General features: G+C 38.9%; 1 protein-coding gene across 4 annotated transcripts in view; it reads right to left on the bottom strand.

Moving 5' to 3' along the window:
* LOC117429199 (forkhead box protein P4-like) overlaps positions 1-25,268 on the bottom strand; it is a 99,386-nt gene that overhangs the window by 48,600 nt on the left and 25,518 nt on the right. For all 4 annotated transcript variants that reach the window (XM_059003524.1, XM_059003521.1, XM_059003525.1 and 1 more), the window contains exon 2: positions 16,062-16,239. In XM_059003524.1, the coding sequence (XP_058859507.1) occupies positions 16,062-16,229 (168 nt within the window). In that variant the 5' untranslated portion in view covers positions 16,230-16,239. The remainder of the gene's footprint in view (positions 1-16,061; positions 16,240-25,268) is intronic.

Raw genomic sequence — 25,268 nt, 5'->3', positions numbered from 1 at the left:
CCAACTGACTGTATCCTTTTTCAAATTAAATACAAATCACCCGATATCAAAAACAAGCAAACTGCAGTGTTTATAAAGCACAACCAGGATGCACATTTGTTTCCTGAACTTGCAAGAAGCAGCAGGTTATCAGATAACAAAACAAACATGGATTTACGAAAAGACAGCCCCTACAAAAGTTAGATCCTCGCACAGACCATGCAAAACCAGAACCAACTGAGTGATGATGTCAACCAGAAACAAGCCAGGTCTGCGCTGGAGCCACCGCAAAGTAAACCCAGTAACTTTGAGAATATAGTCTGTATATTTATTTTGTAGACAAGTGGAGAGGACAGACCAAGTCTTGGAGCGAGACAACTGTAGAAGGACAAGGTCTTCATCTGTGGGGAAACAAAAAGGAATCCTCTCCCTTTAAGAGGAAATAACTGTCCCACGCGCAATCAAATGCATTACAGAAAGAGATTTAAACCAGCTGTATTAAAAACACTTGCTGTTTTTGCTGAGTGAATTAAAAAAATACCACCAACCTGCACATCCACCGTTTGTTTTTTTCTCTCTCCCTCTCATATATCCAGTTGTGGTATACATAACTTAAAATGACCACAAGTGTTTAAAGTCAAGTTCTGCCCAACATAGTCATATGGTGCAAATTATTACAGCACACGCTGTAGAGCACGCTTTCACCGTCTGTTAGCAATAAGGGGCTAGTTTGTATAAATTACCACACTGATTACCAAATTTATGAAATGCTATTTATGGGTTTAATAAATGCTAATATTACCATGTAATAACTTATTTTGTTAATCCTCGACATGGAACTTCCTACGTATTGAATATTGCTTCTTTGGTAACTGTTCATCCTTTAATATTTTAAAAGTTATATTTTTAAATTGACAAATAGTTTTTTTGATACACTAAAGCATCTTAAGTTGAAATGTTTTAGATGAAGCACTTTGGGCAGCAGGTATGATCACATTACTCTTTTTTCTTTCTCCATTCACTCTCTCCCCCCATCGCTTTACCTTCACCCATTAAAGTCAGAGCTACTGCCGAACAACAGGGCTATTGTGCTTGTGTGTGTTAGCCAGGTTTTATTACAGTGGCGCGCAGGCAGAGAGAAAGGGGAAGGTGGGGTGAGGAGGTCAAAGCCCAGCTTGGAAGCCTGTGCACAGTGTGGGAGTTCTTCTGACTTGTCATCAGTTCAGCTGTAAATCAACACTCCAGACGTCGGCTTTAATAACAGTGCATTTTTAAATTCATCGGGGGGTCAGGGGCTTTGTGCGGTTTATTTTCTATTTTGTTTTTATAAAACTTATGAATCTAAAATGGTTATAATTTTATCCAAGAGTAGATTTTATAAGCCAGAAGGGCAAAGTATACTAGCACGAACAATACTACATTCTGAACAAATGGATGAAAGGGTTGGCATTGGAATATTCTCCTCTGAGGTTGCAGGTTTCAATCCGGCGTGGATCAGTAGTGACTGGATGGAAAGCAGTCCTGAACATTTGTAATGGTGAACAGGTGGCCGCCACATGCTGAAACTGCTCCTGGTTCTCAGTAATCAGCTACTGTGTTTTTTCTGGGTTCAACTATAATTGCAGGAATTCAATACACAATGTAAGTTTTAAAATATCCAATATGCATATTGTTTTACTTTCAAAATGTATGTATAAACACTTTTGCAGTCCCTGTACTCGACGGCCTGTCAACCTGAACTTCACACGTCTGGTAACTGAAGCTCCAGCCCTGACGAGGCACACCCAGAGCTTCCTGCAGGGTTTGTGGATTCTGACCCCAACGCTCAGCAGTGTCTCATGGGACCTCCTCAACGGGGTCACGTACCCCAACACACTGTCGCAAAATGTGAAAATCACACGGAAAAACAGCCACCTGCAAGGGGCATCATCGTTCAGGATTATTTATAACTTCCCTCTGTATTTTGTATTAATACATATTTCCATCTGCATTCAAAAACACATGGCTCACTGAATCTAGGGTCAATGGAAATATGCCAAAACCTGCAGTTTACTGGCTTGTCAGTAGGGGAGCTGTTTTGACTATGGGGGGGGGGGGACGACTTGGACAGATCAGACTAGCTGAGAGTGTGAGTGTTTCAGTATGGATATGATAAACATTGGATATGTGATCCAATTACTTTGGAAAGAGAATGGTTCTGGTGACAACACTGCAAAAAAGTAATTTTCAGGATCTTTTGAAAGAAATGGGTCTTGATTTCAATAGGGTCCCTAATAGACTACGCCAAGACAATGTAAAATAATATGTGTACCCAATACCCAACCCAGTAAGGGGTGGTGGTGGGATGGCTGTTGTCAGGATGGCTGTAAATCAAGGACTTCATCTCGTTAGCACCAGTCCCTGAGTGTTGGGCCCAATTTCACGGTGGGTTTCGTATAAACTCCAGAGCTGATTCCAATTTAGCATTTTCCTTTCTGACATTTTTGCCCACTCATTATTTTAATTTTTTTTTTTCCCCTTCATTTTCGAAAAAAAAATATATATACTGAACTTTCACTGGGCCGACCACTCTTTAAAATAAATAAAAACACTAAAACTGTTTTCTAGCTCATGTTTATTCCCCTTTTAATAAATATGTTTCCACTATATAAAAACCTAGTTTAATTCTGAAGCAGGAAATGCAGTACCATTCATACTGTACTTATTTTTAGATCCGAATCAAAGCCAATGCTTTGAAACACTTTGAAACGGTAGTACTGTTTAACACTGAGCATCTCTCTTTATTTTGTCGGTTATATTTCTACAGTCCAGTTACTCGATTTAGTTAATGGAACCTGTATTTTATGCAGCCAAACCTTTTACAAAGCGTTACACACATAATTAATCATTAACAAACACTTTAGGATGACTGTATTTATCTTTAATTTCTAATGCTACAGTAGTTAAAAATCAGAAGACGCTGGGAAGAAACAAACCATTTCTGTGTCAAACACAAATGCTGACGCTGATAAAGCTAGTGAGGTAGAGCCTTCCTTCAGAAAACACTCAGCCAGCTAAGTCTGGCTGAGAACTGTCCGCTCGGGGGCTGCATGAGCTCCCCACTGGCACCCCCAAAAACAAGTGCTTTGTTGAGCTCTGAAGCACAAAATTACAAGATGTGAAAAAATAAAAATTCAACACAACGCCTGCTGATGTGGACCTTCGCAGAACAGCCTCATATGTGACGTTTAGATGACATTTTTCAGAGATTGATTATACCTTTAATAAATCAACCCACATCCTTTGGAGCAACACAAAAAAATAACAATAGAAAAATAGAATACAAAAACGTAAGAAAATATGGCGGTAGTGGTGGGCCGGTAAGACATTTAAAGATATGGGTGTCTCATTCAGAAAATGTACTTTTAGTTTCCCTTTAAAACTGTGTTCAAGTAGCTGGTTACTATTTACGGTATTATTTTGTATTTCTTTTCACACACACAAGAAAAAAGAGTAAATAAACGCATTGTTGCACTTGGGCGTAACAAACAAAAAAATGTGGGCTGAGAGAGACTATACACAGCCAACAAGGATTAAACAAAATCAGGCCCTCCTGGCTAAGCTGAGCCAAGTTTCCAACCCGGGCCGCGCTGGAGAGACGGCTTTGGTCATCCTGTTTAACCAGCGTCCAGCACCTCTGCCAGCATCTGCTGGAGATCTGTATAAAACACGAGCAGATCTGCAGCAAGCTAGTTAGAGAGCTGTTGATGTTAGAGGCGTTCTGGACATCTGTTTCGCTGGCTTCTCATGCTTTTTAGCTGGAGTCAGCGACACCTCCAATAACTTCAGTTGATTTTGTCTCACATTATAGCAACACTGCATTAAAGGTTATGTGTTTTCAGCTGGGAGAACGCGACGTGTTGGTTTATTATGGGCCTGCCTCAAAAGGCCTATTTCTTGCTTTGCATTTGTATGGCAACTGCTTTGTTCCAAGCAGCCACAATTTAAAAAACACGCACGTTAAACAATTTGAGTATGTCAGTGCCAGCATTTCTTTCACTTTACCACTAGACGGTGCGGTGAAAGCAGCACATTTGGATTTTGATTAGGATAGGTATTTTAGGGGGTTAAATAAAGTTCAGTCTGGATATTAGAGCGTCAATAAAGTTTTAGGAGCATTGGATATTCTCCAGAAGTGCTTTCTCACACCATACCGATTTCCCAGTGCTCAACAACAACTGCTTAATAAATCAAAAGCAATGCCAAGTTACAGACAATATCATTCATATTATCCTTTATGCAACTGTATCATTAGCGTCTCTGCCACTCGCAATGGAAAGCTAACATATGGCTTTATTTTTAATGTTGATAAAACATATTTTAAACATTTTCGAAGTATTGCCAAAAACGTACTAATTTAACAAAAAGAAGAAGAAAAAAGGATATATATTGTTAAACCAGAAGATTTTTACTTTTATTTTTTTAATGGAGAGACTTGAAAAGACATTTCCCTTTGTGGAATTTTTTTTTTTTTTTTTTCACTTAAATACTTGCCGTTCAAAAGACTTTCCACCTCGTAGCAGCCAAAAATTTGAAATAAAGACATTTTGAGAAAACCAAAAAGGATGCAAGCTTTATTATGATTATGGCCGCTCTGAAAGTTGCCAGGTCTAAAGGGATTCTAAAAAACACAAAGCTAATGTGCAATCCCAGACTGTGGTAAATGCACAATGCTTAGAAAGACGTGTACTGTATTCCTTTTGGGCTGAACAATACCTCCCTCTCCCCCCAAAAACACATGGCTCTATTAAACAAAAAGGTTTAACAGCTCTGATCTCCAGTATACATCATAGATCTGAAGCATTCACAGTACCACCTCAGTAACGAATAAAATATGCAGCACCACACAGGGCGTTTTCTGTCTTGTCAGATTTAAGGTGGGCACTGTATCATGCCACTGATACCTTTTTTCCTCACCAGTTTGGACACCTTAAAAATTGAAATTTTCCCCCCCACTTAATGTAGTGCATACAGAACTTAAAACATCAACCGCCTTCATTCTCCTGTTTCTCTCGGTTGACTTTAATCTTCTATTAAGACTCGGAATACAAAGACTATGCGCAGGCAAGCTAATTAGAAACACTTTAAAAAGAATCTGGCATCATTGTCTGGGCCTCTCTCTTTCTCTCCCGTTTCCAAGGCAACAAACTGGAGTGGTGCGGCACATATTTGAATGTTTTTGGTGGTGCTGATGAAGTGCTGAAGATAAACAATGCTGAGGAGATCTCGGGAGCACTCTCCAGCACAAGCACAGCGCGCGGGCCACTGTGACAAATGCACGGCTCACTCCTTTCATGTTGAGCCAAAGCACCTTCGGTTCAGACCCAGAAGCGAGCTCGCTCTGGCTTTGTGCTGGCTTTCTTCCTGCCCCTTCTCAACAAGGGCTGAGACAGTTAAAACATATGCCAATTAGTGTACATTATGGTGGCGATTTCCTGATGTGGACGCCGTCCAATAGGAAATGATCCAATACTACCGCCACCAGAATGTCTCTCTCTCTTAGGCCCAGGAAAGCCATCAGGTTTAAATGATTTTCAATGAGTGCTGAAGGGGCAGATTAATACACACACAGGCTGTGGGCAAAAAACTTCATTGCAAGGGAACAGCCTAAGAAGGTCACACAGAACCTGAAGCAGGAATTGTATGCTGTATAATTCTGTCTTCTCAGAGGTTTACTAAATAATCCGGTTAACATTTTCTGATAACCAATCAATACTTTGTAGAGTATATATACCTATTACTACATTTATGAAGCAGAAAAGAAATTGATAAACTGAAAACTTATAATTATCAGTTACGTCTCTGCTTCATTAAGTATTTGTAGTGATTGATGAGTATCCTGTTGGATCCTGATTCTCCTTGTATATAGAGCCGTTTGCCGTTTTAAATTATATTACAGGCGCCTAAAAATGATTATATTAATATATAATATATAATTAATATATAATATAATGGAATATATAATGTTAATATATAATATAACATTATATATTCCCCAGAAAATAAAATCAATATAAAAAATACACACACCCCCCCCATCACACAAACTAAGCCAAATACACAGAAATCAAGCAGGGAACAAGACAAACTCGGCTTTGTATTCTCTGACCCCTGAGCTGCACCACCACACAGGATTTAAAGGCACAGACTCTGCAAGAACACATCAAAAAGGAGGACTCTTAAAGTCCATTGTTCCGTCTGAAGATCTCAACTCTAACCTTGCAATGTCACAACCCTGACAAGTTCTCAGCACAGACCAGTGATAAATAAAGACCGCAGAAAGAATGCAGAAACAATAGGGTGTATATAAACCAGTACGCACACATGCACATTTTGAAGAGGAACCTTTAAAAAGCAGCAAGTTACCGCTCCAGCACTGAAGAGGTTAACAAAATTACCCCAACCCGCACCCAGAGACTGAAAGGCAACATAGAGGCTACCTCAGATGGGTTTACAATCCATGAATATAGGGGTGCAACACCATAACACTGGATCTGAGAAAAAAAAAAAACATTGGATTGAAAAGAACAGTTAAAAACAAAGCTGTTTCGAAGCACTGTTTAACTTGTTTTTAACATTGGTCTTTTTAAATAATAAATAATAAGATTGAAAATGTAGTGTTATGGTGTTGCACCTCTATTTTACTGGGAAGTATGAGAAACTGAGCACCCAGTAAAAATTGCATTACAAAATAGTCTTGCATTGTAATATTAGCTACATGATCCAGACTTCTGAAGGGTTCAAAGACGTTACTTCCAATCACGACACACAAAACTTCTTGCACACGCTTTTAGATAAATCGGTCAGCTAAAAATAATTATAGAAAAGGAATAAAACAGGATTCAAAATCATTTGGCTTGAAAAACAAGACCTGGGTCATAAACGTTTCTGTCTCGTCTGACTCTGGAATGGCAAGGTACTGTACACTGTACGCTACTCCCATTGCGAATCACTGCTGGCGAGAGGCTTACAGCAGAAAAACCATGAGGAAAACAGGAAAAGAAAAGCAGCAGAAGAGTTTGTGACATCTCAATCCTGCAGGATAATAAGATTTCAATTAATATCCTCTTTGTATCTGAAATCACTATGTACAAAGGAGCTGCCGACACTGATAACCATGCATCTAGGACAACACCACAGCATGCTATAGCTTTTACAAAGTTCACTCTGGAAAAAGGTATAAATTACTTTTATAACTCCCCTCATAAATTTGACATTCCGACATTCCAGAATTAGGACTCAATGTGTGAAAAAAATCATTACAAAAATATGGAATATATATATGGTAGGCCACATCTGAAATACATTCATTACTGGGTATCTGAGCAATATGTTACCATATCCAGCTTTTATAATAACCAATGCAAAAACTGATATTATAGTACCATATTTCAGTTTCATTCAAAGATAATTTTATTGCATCTGCTATTACCATTAATTCACACGGTTTATTTTAAAGGAAAGGTTTTATAGCGGCAATGGATATTTTAAACGGCAATGGATTTTTAAACTGAGTGCAATAACATAAAACATAATAACATATAGAGGACATGCTATATTTTGTGAGTAAACGGCTTTAGGTAGAACTCCAGTATACTGTGCCCAACACATTCTGTCATTCTGTTGCGTCTTGCATCTCTGAATCAAATGCAGTAATTCTTAAAAAAGCAAGTTAAAAATGCAGGCCTTTGGCGTGCCTTTAATCTGAACTACATAAAGTGTTTGAGGAAGCATGCTGCAGTCTTTGGAACTGAACCAGATTGAGAACCCTACTCAGACATTGACCCTGGCCGTCTGCTCCTCATCCCAACTGCACACTTCAGTGCATCTCTTTAATGGCTTTGTCCTACTGGCAGCAGAAATCCTTCCTTTAAATGCTTGAAAAAATTAACAGTTCTAATAGTTTTTCTAAATCATACCTCACCAGCCTTTAAACAAAATTTGCTGCAGGTCTGATTTTGATGTTTCTGGAAAACAGAAGCATGCATGCTTTTGCTCTTTTATTCAGTTGTGTTAATACTTAACTATGATTTTGGAAGGCATTTAGGTAAATAACGTTTTTGCAGAAGGAGTTATAACAATCCCTGCTACAGTATTACTCGCTTAGGTCATCGTTTCACTTTGCTTTTTACTTCAGATTGGTTTAATTCTTCAAAAGAAAAGTTCTTAGAAGTTATTTGATTTACCCCCAATCCATAATGAAACTCTCCAGAGTTCTCTAAAATGTGTATCACATGGGTAATAAGCCTGTCTCTGCTCTACGCAGGAAAATAATACATGAAATGAAGAGTGTTTAAAAGAGGTTAGGAAGAACTGTGTCTCTAAAAGCACATATTGTTGAGCCCAGAAGATCTAGGCAGAGAGAACCAAGCCTTTTCAACTCCACTGCAGGAAGTTCGTACACTGGAAGTCTCTTTGTATCGCCACGGTAACAGCTGTGGGAGTTCCTAGATGCTAGGCAACCCCCGTGACCCTGCTTGACCTCTCCCCTCCTGTGACCCAGTTACAATGTAACTGTGCACAATTAAATCTTGGAATGCTTTTAAGCAATGACACCTTTCAATAGGCCGACTGTGTCAGATTTACTGGATGTTATAGTGCTTTTCCACGCTCTTGGCCCATCACCTTCCATGTCTTAAAGGGATCTCATACCCTGAGCGAAACCTGAGCCCCTGTCTTTTGTTCATTAGCATGAAGCCTTCACAGTAAAGTTGCAGTAATCCCTTTTAAAATGCAATCAAAGTTACCATTAAAAAGGGAGCGGACCTCTCTGTGCTTTAGGCAGACCTGCTCAGAGATCCCAGGACACCAGGACATCATAGTCCTTACTACTACTCAACGACTGAAGAGTACAGGACTATTTCACACACTTAATGAGGCTAAACGGAGGGCAAGTGCACACGGTCGTTGACTGCGGAACGGCTCTCCACTTCAGCACCGCTCTTGACCCTTTGTAAATCCATCATTTCGTACAGCACTGCCAGACACCAACCGGATGTTTGACAATGACCTTCAAAGAGATTTTGGCTGGTAGTGTTTTGGACCGTGCAACATTGGGTTAAAGCAAAAAACGCCCCAGCTGGTTTTCCCTGTCAACAAGGGGGTTTGCTTTCTCACACATTCCCCTCGGCTCAGACGCTGTTTACACATACCACTGCTCTTCGGTGCGATGCAAGACAAAGACTTGAGCTGAGCTCGGATCAAGTTGTCTGAAGCGTGGGGCACTGTACAGTACAGCTCATCAATATGTCTTGTCCTATCAAAAGGAACAGCCGCAGCAGCAGCAGCATCATTTATCCCTTGCTTGATTCATTCTGTTGTGATGCAAATATCGCATATCATTAACTTATCGGTCAGTGCAAAACATCCACCAGCAACTGTCCTCAAAAGAATTTAAAAGCAGAAAGAAAACAAAGAATCATACTGGTATGAAACTGACATTTTGCCTCGATTGATTGACACTGCTACTGCAATGCAAGACTACTAAACAATGAGGTGCTTGAATTAAACATGTGTTGTAAACTCCACAAGTAAGAAGATTCTTCTCTGAAACTGAGAACAGAGCTGAGAGCATTAACAAAATGTAGCACTAAATGTAAACTGTACTCATTTAAAACCCATTAGTGCCTGTAATTTCTTCCTCCAGGGTCTCTTCCCCTAGTGATAAAGTATCTAAGAAAGCGCTTAGTGTTTGTGTGTAAACAGGTAGCTGGGATTGTGTGCAATTAAAATGCCATGGAATGAAGCGCAGCTGTGCACAACAGGTCCTTAAGGGATAAGGATCGATTGCGTGACACTTCCTAAAAATGTCCTTAGGGATATTATACTGTATCAGTTACTGTAAAAGTTGGATTGCACCATACAAGAGCTGTAATGACAGCACTTTACACTTAAGCACTGCAGCCATGCCCCATGCTGCAGTCTATATGCTTGTGGCATCAAGATTATTTCCCCTCCTTCCTTTTCTAATTATCCACTGGTACTGGAGTAAAACCAAGAACCGTAAGCTAATTGGCTGCCAGTTGGAACCAAGACATTGCCACTCATTATCATACAATCAATGCTTACTGACATCAACCCTGGATGGTTCAGCTCAACCTAAACTGTCCAGGACTTTCCTATGAAGAACTGGCTAAACTACTGGTGGAAGGTGCCAACAGTGAAGTTGGCTCACATTAGGAAAACCTGCCTGTGTTTAACTTCTGCTGGAACAGTCAAACTACGTGGTTTTCTTTCTTTCATGTAGCAAGAAGCGCACAGCTTAATATACATATACTGTACACTCTTACCCTCAACGTGACTGTTCTAAAAGAGACGAGAAAGTAAATTGGAAACCACTACAATTGATTTCCACTCCACATGTGCACATCTGCTCCCGAGATGTGCTTTTATAAGAGGAGGGGAGAAATGCAAACGGTGCTACTTTCTTGAAGCAAAGGAATCACAGACAGCAGGTTAGCTGGTCACCAGATGATGCAAGGGAATTCAAATTGAGTGCATAAAAAACACTGTTCTGTGGTGTGCACTACTACTAGATATTTTTCTCTTTCTTTTTTTGTAACTAAAAGGGTTTGCTGGTCTTGGGGGTGTGAAGCAGACGAGAAACATTCCTCAGGGGGGCCCCGGCGCCCTGTCTCGGCACCTCTCTCTCTCTCTCTCTCTCTCTCTCTCTCTCTCTCTCTCTCTCACTCTCTCTCTCTCTCTCTCTCCTCTCTCTCTCTCTCTCTCTCTCTCTCTCTCTCTCTCCTCTCTCTCTCTCTCTCTCTCTCTCTCTCTCTCTCTCTCTCTCCTCTCTTCCTCTCTCTCTCTCTCTCTCTCTCTCCTACAGATTTCTGCACAGCTTCTGTTTGTTTGGTAAAGACCGGCTTTGACGTCTTGAGATGTCTGTGATTTCTCCGAGGCTCCCAAGGGGCTCAGGGGAGAAACTGCTTTGTGTTCTGACAAACTCGAGTTTGTGAAGAGGAGCTGAATGCTTTTCATGCTTGAGCTGTTCTTGGCAGGGTGTTTAACCACTATCGGTATGCAACTGCTTCCAGGTGAAAGATCCTGGATCTCACAAGACGAACATGAGCAACAACAAGCAAGGGAAACAAAAAAAAAAAACATATCTAGTTTGAGAATTGCTGGACTAGACGAGAAGGGAGCGGAAATACTTTTGATAGTTTAAATGTATCGGCATTGAAAATGGTCTAACTATTGCTAGGAAATTCCTATTTCAAAATCGGTTACCCATGCAAAGAATACAGCTTTGAATTAAGTGTTTTAAATGAACTAGTAAGGAACAATAAACCTTGGCCATTTAAGTTTTAAAAAGTACAGCTTCATCAGGTGCTCAGGACAGTGCATAACTAACAACGCCACGAAGCTCCGCTGAAGCCACCCCACATTGAATCTTAAAAACAATGTTAACCAAGGCTAGCCAGCGATGACTCCCGTACAGTCAGTGGGACGGCATTAACGGTTACCAAATGTTATGGCTTATCCAAGATAGCTCGACATGCACGTTTCACAATGATTACATAGCTATTCAGCAACCGATCTTAGTTTTTGCCTGAAAAACCCTTGCTTCAGGCATAGTCCAGAGGCATTTCACTCACCCCATTGCACCTGGACATTGGTGATTAGATTAAGACCTGGGGCTACATTTAGCAATCCAGCTGTTCTCTTAGGTCAAGCCTCTTCAGAAGCCCTGTCCCAATTCAGAACTGCATGAAAAAAACCTCACTAAAGCCTACCTGCCAATAGCTGGATTCTATAGAGTGGCAGATCTGTACCTCGGGCTTGTGAATACCTAATATTACTAGGGCTGTAACAAAGGGTACATTTTGACCTCAGAAGGTTCGAACCTTCGATGGTACTAATTTGCATAATTTACTGGTGCAATCACCATACCTACAAGTTTATATTTGATTGAAAATCCTATTATTTTACAGGTAATCCATATAAATGGACTAGAACAGTAATCATGTTTTTATAATTTAAACACAAACATTGTTTATGTACACAATTGATGTTGCTTGCGATATATACAGTAAGCTTGCATTGCAGCAGCATCTTACTGCGGCCAATTAAAAGAACTGCAGCGGACTGAGGAAAAAACAAGCTTTATTTAACAGTCACTGTTCCAAGCAGGTTACCAGTCAGTCACATTTTACTACTTTAATACTACTACTACCACTACTACTACTACTACTACTAATAATAATAATAATAATAATAATAATAATAATAATAATAATAATAATAATAATAATAATAATAATATGAACTTACACTTGTCAAGTGATCCCAGAGATTTGTTGTGCCTCCATGATACATCAACAGTCACTTGCACAGTTTGCATTCAACTTTTATTTGGTCGTATGGACATTTAACAAAAAAACAGCAGAGGGTTTGAGAATTTTTTTTCAATACAGCTTATGCTATACAATGCTTTGCTGTCGAGATGGTGAATGAATAAATGAAAGCCCTAAATGTTACTGTACTAGGAATTGATGTAACTGCTTACTTGTCTTCCAAAATCATAGTGAAATGTTACCACAACTAAACAAGAGTAAAAAAATAATAGTTCTGCATAAAAATTAAGAGATTAAAAAAAAAAAACTGGCTTCCAATAATTTCGCTGAAAGGCTGGTAAACGATGGGTTCCAGTTTGTTATTTTTCTGTTTTGTATAATGTGTTTAAATTGTAAAGAAATGTGTTGGTTTTAGTGTGAATAAAATGTGTTACTGAAGTTTAAATTGTATTAGTATTAATTAATTCAGCACTAAATAAACCCAGCTCTTTCATTCCATTCAATAAACATGCAGGCACATGTTTTAACAGTAGACAAGGCACAGCTTTGCAGGACTTCTTTCAATATAAATATTTACTTTTTGTTTGATTAAACCCCTACAAGTGCAGACTACTATGTAATCAATAACTGCACATATTTCAAACACAGTACCGGGCACCACTGAAAGACCAGTGTGTGTGTGTAAAGATCTAGTCACATATCGATCGGACTTCATTAAATATATCCAATTAGTCTAGTACATGGCCATGAAAGTACTTTTCTGGATTTGTTCAGAATGTACAGTTGAAGATCCTGTTTCTATTCAAGCTCAGTTCAAAACAAGTTTTGCAGTTGCAGGGAGGTTGGGTGGGGTGGGGGGGGGCCCACAAAGCTATGCATACCCCAAGCAAACTTTATAGGCATAATGTTAAAACACTGAACAGTTGTTTCCTAAGCCACGTTCAAGCATTTTCATTAAAGGGATTGGGTTTTTACAAACCTAGTATTTTGGAAAAGAAAGGCTTTATCTTTTATACGCCATGGGCATGGCACAGTCCTCAATGAGCTTTCAAATTTACCTTCACAGCCCTACTTAGCACACCGATTCAGAAACTACACCTCCTTCCCCTCGGTCTATGCTGCCGACAGTACCAGGCTTTCTTATGCTTCCTGAGCACGCTAAACTGCATTCAATTTAGCTCATGTTTGCTGCGAATGAACAAGTGTCCTCCTATTTACCTCCACAAATCTAATGCACACACACAGCCTCTCTCTCTCTCTCTCACTCTCTGTAACTGATTTTTTTCCTACATTGTTTGATCCCTCGGGCGATACAATGTGTCACAATGCGATACGCACAGCCGTGGTGAAATCTACTCAAGAGGAGAAACATTTAGGAGTATTACACGGATGATTACTCTTTGGATCAGAAGGCAGGAGCCTAATCGTATATATAGGAGAAAAGAAATAAAAAATAAAAAAGAACGAACCCAACTCTATGCAGGCAATAGATTCCCCAGCTTTCCAGTACAAAGCCGTTGATGGTTCAGTTTTATAGGTGGAGTTGTACATGTAAATTCCTCGTGGATTGTAATAGATTAATTAAAAGACTTTGCAGTGTGTGTGTTTTTTGTCCCCCTTTGCTGAAATATTATTTATTCAGCTTCAAGTCCAGGGTCCTCTGGCCTGCAAAGGAACTAGTTGTTCAATGCCATACACAACACTGGTTTGCCTTACCTGAAGAGGAGGTAAAGTAGAAGAAACTAATTCAAGTAGACAAACTGTTTGGCTAATACAATCACGGTTGTAGCGGGTTCTACTGTTTAATGATCGAGATGCATCATGACAGAGTAAGTGGACACCCCTACTGGAGGTATATCAGGGTTTATTCAACAAGTTCCAGTGTTGAATAACTTCTGTTCATTTCAAACGACAGGACGTATAAAGCAGTGACTTATTCTGATTCTGAATATACATGCAACCAAAATGTAATTGTATTTCCATTACAATGCCTAATGACATTCAACAGTACTGACCTAATTTCTGTGGAATTATAATAAAATTACTCCGAGATAATTATAAAATCTTTAAAAATGACATTTAGTTGATCGTATTCCAAAGTTTAACCCTTTAAGGACCGGGACCGTGTTAACACAGTCCTACGGAAGTGGGTTTCTAGGACCGCGATCGCGTAAACACGATAAATAAAGCACTTTGTTTTGATGCCTTACAGGGCCATCATACTTTGCAGTACAGGCTTGAAACACGTATCAATGGATAGGGGAGGGATGGACGTTCACTTCCGGATAGCTTTTTTTTCTTTGTGTGACGTCACAGAGGGTGATTTAGTGTCTAAAGGGCGGAGACAGTTTACAGCAGCCCGGCAGAGACAAAAGTAGAAACAAAACATCACAGGAACTTGTTTAGAGCTAATAAATAAAAAGGGAAACACTGTAAAATCTGATGTATTCGACTTAATTATACATTAGAACATTTACTCTGTCTCATGTATTTTAATATATATATATATATTTGATATATATAAATGTTTTACATTTATACATATCAAAAAACGAGTGGATATAAGCATGTACTATTTCATGAACTAAATGTATCAGTTACATTTGTTTTTCCTTATTACTGATAATAATGGAATACATGCCATTTACATGCCTGCTATTGTGTTTATTATTGTTACTGTTTTTCTACTGGCGATAGAGCAGTGGTTTATTATCTATCGTGCATGTTGGTGAGCAAGTGTATTTGATATATGACTGTGTATTGCTGTATTTGGATTAGGGTGCTTCCCTTAATGAAGTTGCCGTAGCTATACAAGTGGTACAAGGGTTTTGTTATAGCCATATGTTCAGTAATCTTCCAAGATAAGGGTAATGTTAAGTCTTTACTGGTAATAGTTAGGGACTAGAGAATAATAATGATAGTGATAATAATAACGAGTAAAACAATGGAAGTGGGTAAAAAGCATTTAAAACAGGGGCTCCCGATCGGCGCAGGATCCGCCCTATAACCTGGAGGTCACGGGTTCAAGTACAGGCTATTCCACTGCCGACCGTGGCCGGTTGGGTAGGGCTTAGGTCGGCCAGGGTGTCCTCGGCTCACCACGCAGCAGCGACCGCTGTAGTCTGGCCGGGCGCCTGCGGGCTTGCCTGTAAGCTGTCCAGAGCTGCGTTGTCCTCCGACACTGTAGCTCTGAGGTGGCTGCATGGCGGGAATGCAGAGTGAAAAAAACCTGTCGGCTGACGGCACACGTTTTGGAGGACAGCGTGTGTTCGTCTTCGCCGCTCCAAAGTCAGCGTGGGGGTGGTAACGGTGAGCTGAGCCTAAAAATAATAGATTGGCTGTTTCAAATTGGGAGAAAAACGGGGGTAAAAATCAATTGGCAACCTCCAGCCTTTGGGTGTGCTTTCCTGCTGCTGAACAGCCTTGACCGCCAGCCACAATATATAAAATGTATTTTATTTAATCACTGGGGCATTACTGAACAGCACTGCAGTTTTAGATCAAAGGTGAAAGGTGAAAGTCTTTTCTTCAGGCCATAGAGGTTCTGTGCAATCAGCAGTGTGTTAAAAACCCTGACTCAAGCAATTTCATGCAGGGATGGATTCTGGGATTCTGGTGGTGGATCCAAAGAGTTGGCGGGAATATATACGACTCAGTTCACGCCTTCATCAAATGTAACGTCGTAAATCTGACAAAGATTTTGGCCACTGTTTGGGTTTGTTTGCGACTGACAACTAAAAGGCTTACCTGCTGTTGCTGGAGGTGCAGCAAGTCTACAGGATTCACTTCGCCAGTGGCGTCCCCGTTGGACCCGCCTTCTCGACCGCCACTGTCTGGTTGGCTGCTCAGGCTGCTGACTCCATTCTGATTGGAGGGGGTTGTTCGAATTGTCTCAGTTGCCGATTCTACCATCATCACGTGTCACCTAAAAGAGGAAGGGTTCAATTAATACATATTTCATTAAAAAAGTTATTCTTTAAAAGAAAGTCTAGTCATTTATTTTCTACAGTCCGATAATTCTAACTACATACTCTTAATGCCTGGCTTTTTGTATTTCTGCCTTTTCCAGTTTGGTACTAAAATTGCATTTCTTAACAGCACAACCTGCATGCCTCACAGGGAGTAATACAAACACCACCTAACCAACAAAGACAAAGAAAAAAAAAACCCACACAGTGTGCAATCGTTCGCTTGGGTGTATTCTCTCATTGGAAATGAAATGTTTCACACCAGTGTTTCACAAAGGTATTCCAAAAAGGTGTTCTTTATGCAAATCCAAGACATACAATTAGATACATTTTAATTGTGTTCCTACAGTAGTAAGTTAGCAGTGTGCACAAAGAAAAAATGCATAAAAATTTGTTTCACTTAAAGCATATCTTGTACATGTGTCTTTACATATATATAGGATTTTTAAATATCTTTAAAAATCCTATTGACTTAATTCTTCAATAGTGTACTTAATCCTTATGCTTCATGAATCACACTTCATTTCCTTCTGCTTTAACCACAGAACCAAACTTTCCCTGTCGGAGAAGATAGCGTAAGGCTTGTTAGGAGATATTACAAATACTACAAACAGGGTTGTACACTGGCTGACCCTAGGGTGGTCTTGACAAAAGAAACTGCATTTAAAAAGATGGACAACTTTACGAATAACCAAGCCTTAAATGCTATGCCCATTGGGAAAGACTGCTAAATTATAACCACTGAAAATCTGATGTATTCATCCATGGGGTTTGTGCTCTTTGAGGGTGCATTTATACCTGGAGATCACTAATGAAATTGTGTGTCTGTATAGTTTCTGAACCAATCTGAACCTGTAATAATAATAATAATAATAATAATAATAATAATAAGAGAGAAGAACGTTTATTCATGATTATCCCATTGAGTGACAACGAACAAGTCATCTATAGATCTCCATTGCTCATACCATGCAGCATGCTGTTTCTTAACATTTATGAAGACCATTAATTGCACCTGATTGACTAAAATGATTGACAGACATAGTATGGTTAGTGTCGAAAGAGAACAGAAATAAGCAAGATTTAATGATGCAGGGAAAGGGTTACACCTTACAAAAACTTCAATTTTAATTTGTTCACAAATCTCCAAGGGGTATAAAAGTGTACCACCTCTCACTGCACCAGTACCTCCCAGGCACCCCGGGGGCAATATTCAAAAAGTTCTCTGTGGAGCAATGCTTCCGAGGAGCTACACTTTGAAACTAGAGCTGTATGCGTCATGGATAGATCACGTTTAGTTCATATTCTACTGGAAACCATGCGTTTGTTCATGCGGTACACAAGGTACTCCAAGTTCCTGTCCCTAGGTCCCTGATCCTTCAGCTTTAAAGATGCGTTTCACTGTAGTCTACTGTGCTTTGATGAATGTTGTTTTAAAACTTTTCTAGACTGTTAAAAGATAGCAACGACAGACCAGAACTGTTTCATGAAAAATGTAAAGACAATAAAATAAGAGTTAAAAGAAGAACATAAAAATTTGGAAACAAGAAAATGCCATTTGGCCCATCAAGGCTTGTCCCTTGTTAGCACACCATTCTCCTCTACTGGGGGACGGACCTACGGACGGACGGACAGACTCATATAAAAGGACAGAATATATCTTTTTATAAATGTTCACAGTGTTTTAGACACTTCACCTGGTGGGCTATTCCAATAAGGACTAGGGTGTTGATTTTTAGTGTTCAATTAATTAAATAAATAAATAAAACCAACTCTTTTGTGTACCATTTAAAGCATAACCAGCAAAGAAGTGAAGTTCTAATAAGCAACACGTCCTTGAAACAGTTAATGAAATATTTTGGGCGTTTAATAAAATAACAAACAAAACAATGTGATGGAAGGCGTTCCCCCTGCCCCTGGCACTTGACATTGCCGGAGGGCCGAGCCACATTTACTTTCTAATAGGAAACTGACAGAGCAGGCCTCTTGCAGTGCAGTGGGAAGTCTGCAGCTGGCACGGGCTTGCTGCCTGACTCGTACGAGTTCAGCGAGTGCATCCTATAGCTTCTATAGGGCACCTAAATAAAACACCTTTTCAGAATGGCAGTCTGTATTCCCAGTGTGTGTAGGAGTCACGCAGCTATGTAAATTCCTACCTTGTTTGGTTGGAACAGGTGTGGCAGAGGCTTTGGAAGCGTACAGAAATCCTGTTTTGTTTAACATGCCAACAGGGAAAAGCGGCTTGCAGTTCATTTAAAAAGAGGCTTATTTTACAATGCCAACACCTAGGCAAGTACAAGTCAATATACCAACCTTTTTTATTTGTTTATTTTTGCTTTTCTTTTCTCCTTCCCCATGTTTTATTCTCCTTAATAAAAACAAGCTGTTCACCAAAAATAATAGTTGTGTTCCTATTACTCTTTAGACTCAAATCAAGCTTTAAACCTCAACTCCCAACAGATTTTTGATGCAGTTGCCAATTCTGAACATAGCAACAAAAGAGGGCATCAACATTTTGCATTTGTTACAGTGCTTTCAGAAGGAGCCTGTGCAATACAGAGTTTCAGAAACACTGTTCCAGGGGTAAAAGGGTTGCATTAATATAAATCAAATAAAAAATGTCCCAATTACCTTTTTGATTCTCAGACCGCAAATTAAGTGCTAATTTTAAGCCTGTCATATTCCCCACAAGCTGAGTTTGATCACAAGAACTCAAAGGCTTAAAACCTGCATTCTTTCACAAATCTCTGACAAATTGAATAAAAAAAATAAAAAAAATTAAAAACACTAATCCCTTTGCTTTTACAGTCCGTCTGGTTTTTGCTGCCAGCGTGAAAACAAAAATGAATGTTTTGTAAACCTGTGTTTTTCTTCCAAAGAAACTCTGCACTGAAGCAAATATTTAGTCAAACCGTCTCTCAATGGCGTACTCCCGATTTGGCATTTGATCCAAGCATTCCTGCGACATGCCTAGCAGATGAACACACATCACATTGAATTTTAAATTATTGATGTGCTTTCTTACCCAAAACAAGCAACAGGAGGCTATAATCTAGCACCTGTACCCTCTCATTCCCAAGTTAACTTTTTATAGATAATGGCTCTTTATCATGTTCAGCTTTCTGGGGGACTATTTACACAACTCCCTAGTCTGTTTCAGGATCCTTGCTTCTGCTTAAAAGAACACTCGTATTAATAATAGAACCCTAGAAAGAGAAATAGCATGATTGGGAGAGACAGCAGAGACGGTGCCAGCACACATCAGCGACTGCCCGAGGCTAATACTATATCACTTGCTTCCAGTGTAAATCATTAGGATCGGCTGCAAACTCCAGGCGTCTCCACTTCTACCTGTGCTTACAATTGCGCTGCCGCAAATTACACTTTCCAATTAACCGTTGCAAAACGGCTGCGCAAATCAATTTCTGCTTGTTTTTAAACAGTCCAAAAATGTTTCAAATGCTGCTTTGTGTGCAATGCCCCTTAAAAACAGAGAGAGCGCGGTGCATTCCATTCTAGCTGTAAAAACAATGACTCGGGTTACCGTAGCATAAGGGCTTCAGCACTCGACACAAAAATACATCCGGACCCCTATTTATAAAACTGGTTTACTTCAGGGTGAATTTTGATGCGACTCGCTGTTTGGTGCTAATTGTGCAGCAGAGCAGAACGCTTTGGTAAATAGGTAGCTCAGAGTCTCAATTTCTAGGAGAATTTTAAAACACAGCGGATGCTTTTAAATACTTCAGATTCAGATTCTCAACTATATATAGGAGGGGTTTAGGAGGGGAGGTATGTCACTTTTGAGGCTTCAAAAACCACCCAAAAAGGTGTTAAAAGTTTATATACATTTATTTATGTAGTTCACCCAGATAAACAGATCAATGCAACAGTGTGGATACTTGACCACTCAAAACTACTCTGTGAATATGTAGGATATATTTTGAAGCCGTAATGATTTGGAGAAAGGAGTGGCTTGCTTGTTTAGTGTTTTTCAACTCGGTTTGGCACCTTAGAGGAGGAAGGACAGAGAGTAATATGTTATGGTTCTGTAAAAGTGTGCTGCATCAGGGACTGAATGGTCAGTGATTTCAGAGTGAGTGGGAGTTTATTAGAAAGGAGGGTGTCACTTTCTATATCTCTGGATGGTTGGAGGATAGAGGAGTCATCTAAACAGCAGCAAGAGGAAATTAGATGTAGGCACATATAGGGAAGAGGGTAGGAAGGAGATCCAAACAGGAATGCTTAACCTTGCAGGGTTAGGGTTTTTTTCCCTTAGCCCTAACCTGGCTTTTTGCCATGTCTTTGGAATGACAGCTGCAATAGTGGCTAAGCAGCAGAGACCTGATTTGGCTATGGAGATCAGTTTACGTAACAGTTCAAAAGGAGTTATTCATATTTGGCACACAAGATGTAAGATAGCACTGTTTCAATACAGGTTTGTTAATTTTCGGGGTTATCCGGCGGTTAACTGGAGACACACTGGCTTTTGCCTGCAAGATTCCTGGTGGGTATCTTGCATGTATGCTCTCTGATCTTATCCTGCAATTAAGAGGAGTAATCTCATTCCTCATAGCGAAACACAGTTCAAGATGAAGTAATGACCGGGCAAGGGGAGACTCATGACTAGCTAAATACCTAGTACCTAAATTGCATTCTGCATTGTGAAACAGAGGTGGAGCTTTATTGCGGAGGAGCGAAGGATCATTGCACAGTGCAATTAGCGATCATCTCTTGCGCCAGGCTTTATTAATACGACCTTCAAAACCTTGCATCCACCAAAAGAAAATGTTTGCAGGGTGAACGAATCACAGGGCTGCTGGAGTGAGAAAGGAAGAAGAAACTTCAGTTCTAGGGTACAACAGATCCCAACACAGTGCAGTTACCGACACAGCAGATCGTACAGGTTTTACAAAGAGCTCAATTGAATCTCTGCAATGGTTTTGTCTATTTAAGATATAGGAGTGACCAATTAAATAGAGTAAAACTTGGAATGGCTCAGATTGCTATGCAATGAGTGACCACGGAAGAGCAACCCGATAACTACTACAGGTGTTTAAAAGTCCCAGTGGAAATACATTATAGTATCAAAACCGTGGAATCCAGCAGATCTGGGCAAACAAAGTTCACCTTTTCTTGTTCCACGTGCATCTGAGTAAACCGCCCCGCTGCCTTTCTACTCCATGTGCATGTTTAATAGTATCAAATCAGCCGTCACATTTCTGAGTGATGTCTGTCAGAACATACTAGAGACCATCTGTTACCTTCACATTCTGACAAACAGGAACTCATCAAGGCAAACCATCAGGGCTTTCCACTTACAAGCATTACCTGAAAAGGGATATTGTTGGGACCTCTCTCTCCCCCCCCGCCCCCCTAATCTCAACCTTACATCCCCACCGAGAGGTAAAGAGCAAACAAGTTGGAAGCAGATTTCACACATTTTCAACATTTGCATAATATCAGTGTTTTCCTTTTGCCATTCTGCGCCTTTAATGCTGTCAAAATCTTTTGTGAAACCGTTTTTTTGAAGAAGAAGAAGAAAAGAAATGGGCTTTTGGGAATCGAAACAAAAGTTTTCTGAAATTCAAATGCACACGTTTCCGATAAGGGAGAAACATATATACATATCATTTTAGATATGTTTTTTTTTTCTGTTTCTGGGGACCACTTACATAAATCTACATAGCACTGGGGGTGGGGGTGGGGGTGGGGGTGTTGACAATGCCTTTGTGATCAGATCCGTTTTCTGCTATGGAATCCTGTTTGTTCATGAATAGAGTGCTTGTGTAGTGTGCAGATACCATTAAGGATCTCATGTTGCATTTTACTTTACTAAAAACACAGTCCCATGTCCAGTGGCTACCTTCAAGCACAAATATTGACATGAAAATTCGATCTGTTGAGAAAAGACAGAGCTCGACACAGAAAAGCAGGTGGTTAAATTGAAGGTCTCTTACTGCTGAAAAAACATGCATGTATGTATTAAAAAAAAAAAAGTATTGAAGCTCAGGATCTCATATAACATGCATTCCAACCTTCACTGCTAAGGTATTGCATAATTTGTTGCATTTGTTACAATGTAACTTATGTTCATAGCATGATCACAGTTCTTTAAAGAAAACAACACCCTCTTTAAATATTTGTATAGCAGATATGCCTGTTGCCCACCAATTCTAACTAAAGTGCTGAAGTAACCGAGAAAAAAAAGAAAAAAATAAATCAAAGTGGACATGGTATAATTTTATACAACATCTGCTTTCAAGTCTGCCGCACTTTGCATTAGCAAGTTAATTAATTGATTGGATCAGCGCGGGTTTAATCAAATAAAATGTAATAACTCTATAATAAAAACAAAGCAGACTTAAAAAGACGACAAGCAAGATAGCATGTCCACTTTTCAAATTAATTGAATTTTAGTACTTCTGAACTTCGGCCAATGCATCGCCAAGAGTAATTACTTTACACTCTGCCCAAATGCTGCAACACAAGCAAACAGGAATGGGAAACACTCATTTACTGGATATTGACAAATGCAAGTGGAATTTAGCTTCTTTTATATGGTTATTTGGTATGCCTTTCCACTTAGATCATTTTTTTTAATTATTATTATTACTACTACTACTACTATGGAGGTTTTTCTACAGTATAACTTGTCCCTTTTCCGGATAGGCAAAAAATATTAATACATGCCAATTAATCAATTAACCAGTATGGGAGTCAGCAAAAAATTATATTAATTAAATCAAGTGTCTTCAGTGAGTTCTAGTTGAAAAGGTTGTCATTGAATTATATAGCTTCTATTTTACAGTTAAGCATGCCCAGATAAGTCAGTAAGGCATAACACAGGCACCCATAAAGCATGAAAACACTCAATTAAATGAAAAGAAAACTCTACTGAGATGTACTGTATTTACAGGCACATCTCGCTGCAGTTTGGGAATACACCCATATTAATCTGATCCAATTAAAATCGCAATCCAGACGTGAATTCAGCAGTAAATTGAGGGAACAAAATGTGTCAAATATTTGGATTTATACAGGCCACAACTTAAGTTGGTCTTTTAGAACAGAATGGGTGTGTAATACACACAGATGCTAAAACGAAAACCAACCGACTCTCTCTTAATATACTATGCCACAATACAAGAAACTTGCTTGTCCCTCTCTAAAAGCAAAACATTGCATAGATTTGAATTTTTAAATGTTTGATTTAAACATTTATTTTGTTTTATTTATTTTGTTACCTTTATTATTACACAAAAAAGTAAATACAAATATATAATAAACACACACACACATATATATATTATATATATATATATATATATATATATATATATATATATATATATATATGAATCAGCGATTGGAAATCCTGGTCTGCGATTGGTTAAAACCTCACCATAGGAGTAAAAATAGATTGAACTATTGCCTTAACATCCTTACACCACCGGTCAATAGTCTCCATCTGTCATGTGATTGGTTCACATCATTGTCAGTCCTGCACGTTTTCAAAAGGAACGCCTTTTACCCCTGCACTCTTCACAAGAGAAAATGGCTGAACACTGATTCTGTCTAAATTACAAAACATACTACAAAAGAAAGATGCTCCAAACACTAAAATGGTGATTAAAACATCGTCGTTTTCTCACTTTCTGAAATTCAAACAAATTCAACTTGATTAAAACAAAAAATATGACGGACGGGATATTATGAAGCAGTCTGCAAACCAGAGGGAGAAAAACTCAGCTAACTATACGGTATGAACTTCAAAAACATTTTCTGTTATTTATTTACTTATGCTGTATCAGCTAGATTTAAAACCAATTTTTATAGTCATATTTACTATCCTATCTTGCCTCACCTATTTTCTCGACTGATTCATATATTAAATATGTACTACAGACTCAGCCATAGCGGAAAATTAAAATTCCCTCGGAAAGACTATTGTTACCTCCAGGGTGCAATGCCCTCAGCCTGCAATGCCCACAGACTATTGGTAACAATAGTCTTCTCTCGGGTCAATAATATTCTACTATAGCCCTCCTCTCCAGTCCATATTTACTATATACACACACGCACACACAACTTTGTGTGTGTGCTCATGAGAGAAAGAGAGAGAGCGAGAGAATGACAAAAAAAGAATATAATTGGAGAAATGTACGCAGTAATAATAGGTATTCAGAAAATGATAATTCATATTAAACAGGGTGCATAAAGTCAGGCTCATTTGCATGTTTTAGATTATATGCATTTCAAAAGTAATTTCCGCAGGGCATATGAATGACATTAATTCCCGAGCGGTTTTTGCTATAGACCTCAAACTATCAAACACTCAAACATTTAAAAGAAAAAGAGAAAAAAAAAAAAAACAGAGCACAGCAAGGGGAGATTTCAAGGTTAAAGTATTTGAATGCATTTTTTAAAGTTCTGCCAGGGTTGTTTAAAGTTGCAGCTATCCTAGTTAAAAGTTGCATTAGTCTCTTCTAAGAGACCAAACTACAAAAAATATTATATATATATATATATATATATATATATATATATATATATATATATATATATAATTTTCCATTTATTAAGATCGCTGTAACTGAAACTCTGTGACTATTGCAATCCCAAAGCATCTTGAGATATTAAAGTACTAACAGTATATACAAATATATTACGTTTCACACATCATATTAAGTAGGGCTCCATTCTAGGGGCTTTTAACCACTTCCCTTCCAGAATGGTCTACTCCCAACACCCCTTTCCTGCACCACATGTGTTCCTTATTTTAAAGATCGCTGGAACGATTCACAGAAGTTTAAGGACCGCTAGCATTATTTTAAAAAATGTCTTAAAACAGTCCTTAAACTTTTGTGACTAGGGCCCAATGCAACTAATGCAGGCCATTGTGATTCTAATCTGCAGAGCCAGAGATTATTCAAAAACGTATTAAAAAATAATAATAATAATAATAATAATAATAATAATAATA

This window comes from Acipenser ruthenus, chromosome 29, assembly GCF_902713425.1.
Source record: "Acipenser ruthenus chromosome 29, fAciRut3.2 maternal haplotype, whole genome shotgun sequence".
Taxonomy (NCBI): Eukaryota; Metazoa; Chordata; class Actinopteri; order Acipenseriformes; family Acipenseridae; genus Acipenser; species Acipenser ruthenus.
This window is presented reverse-complemented; position numbering and strand designations above follow the sequence as displayed.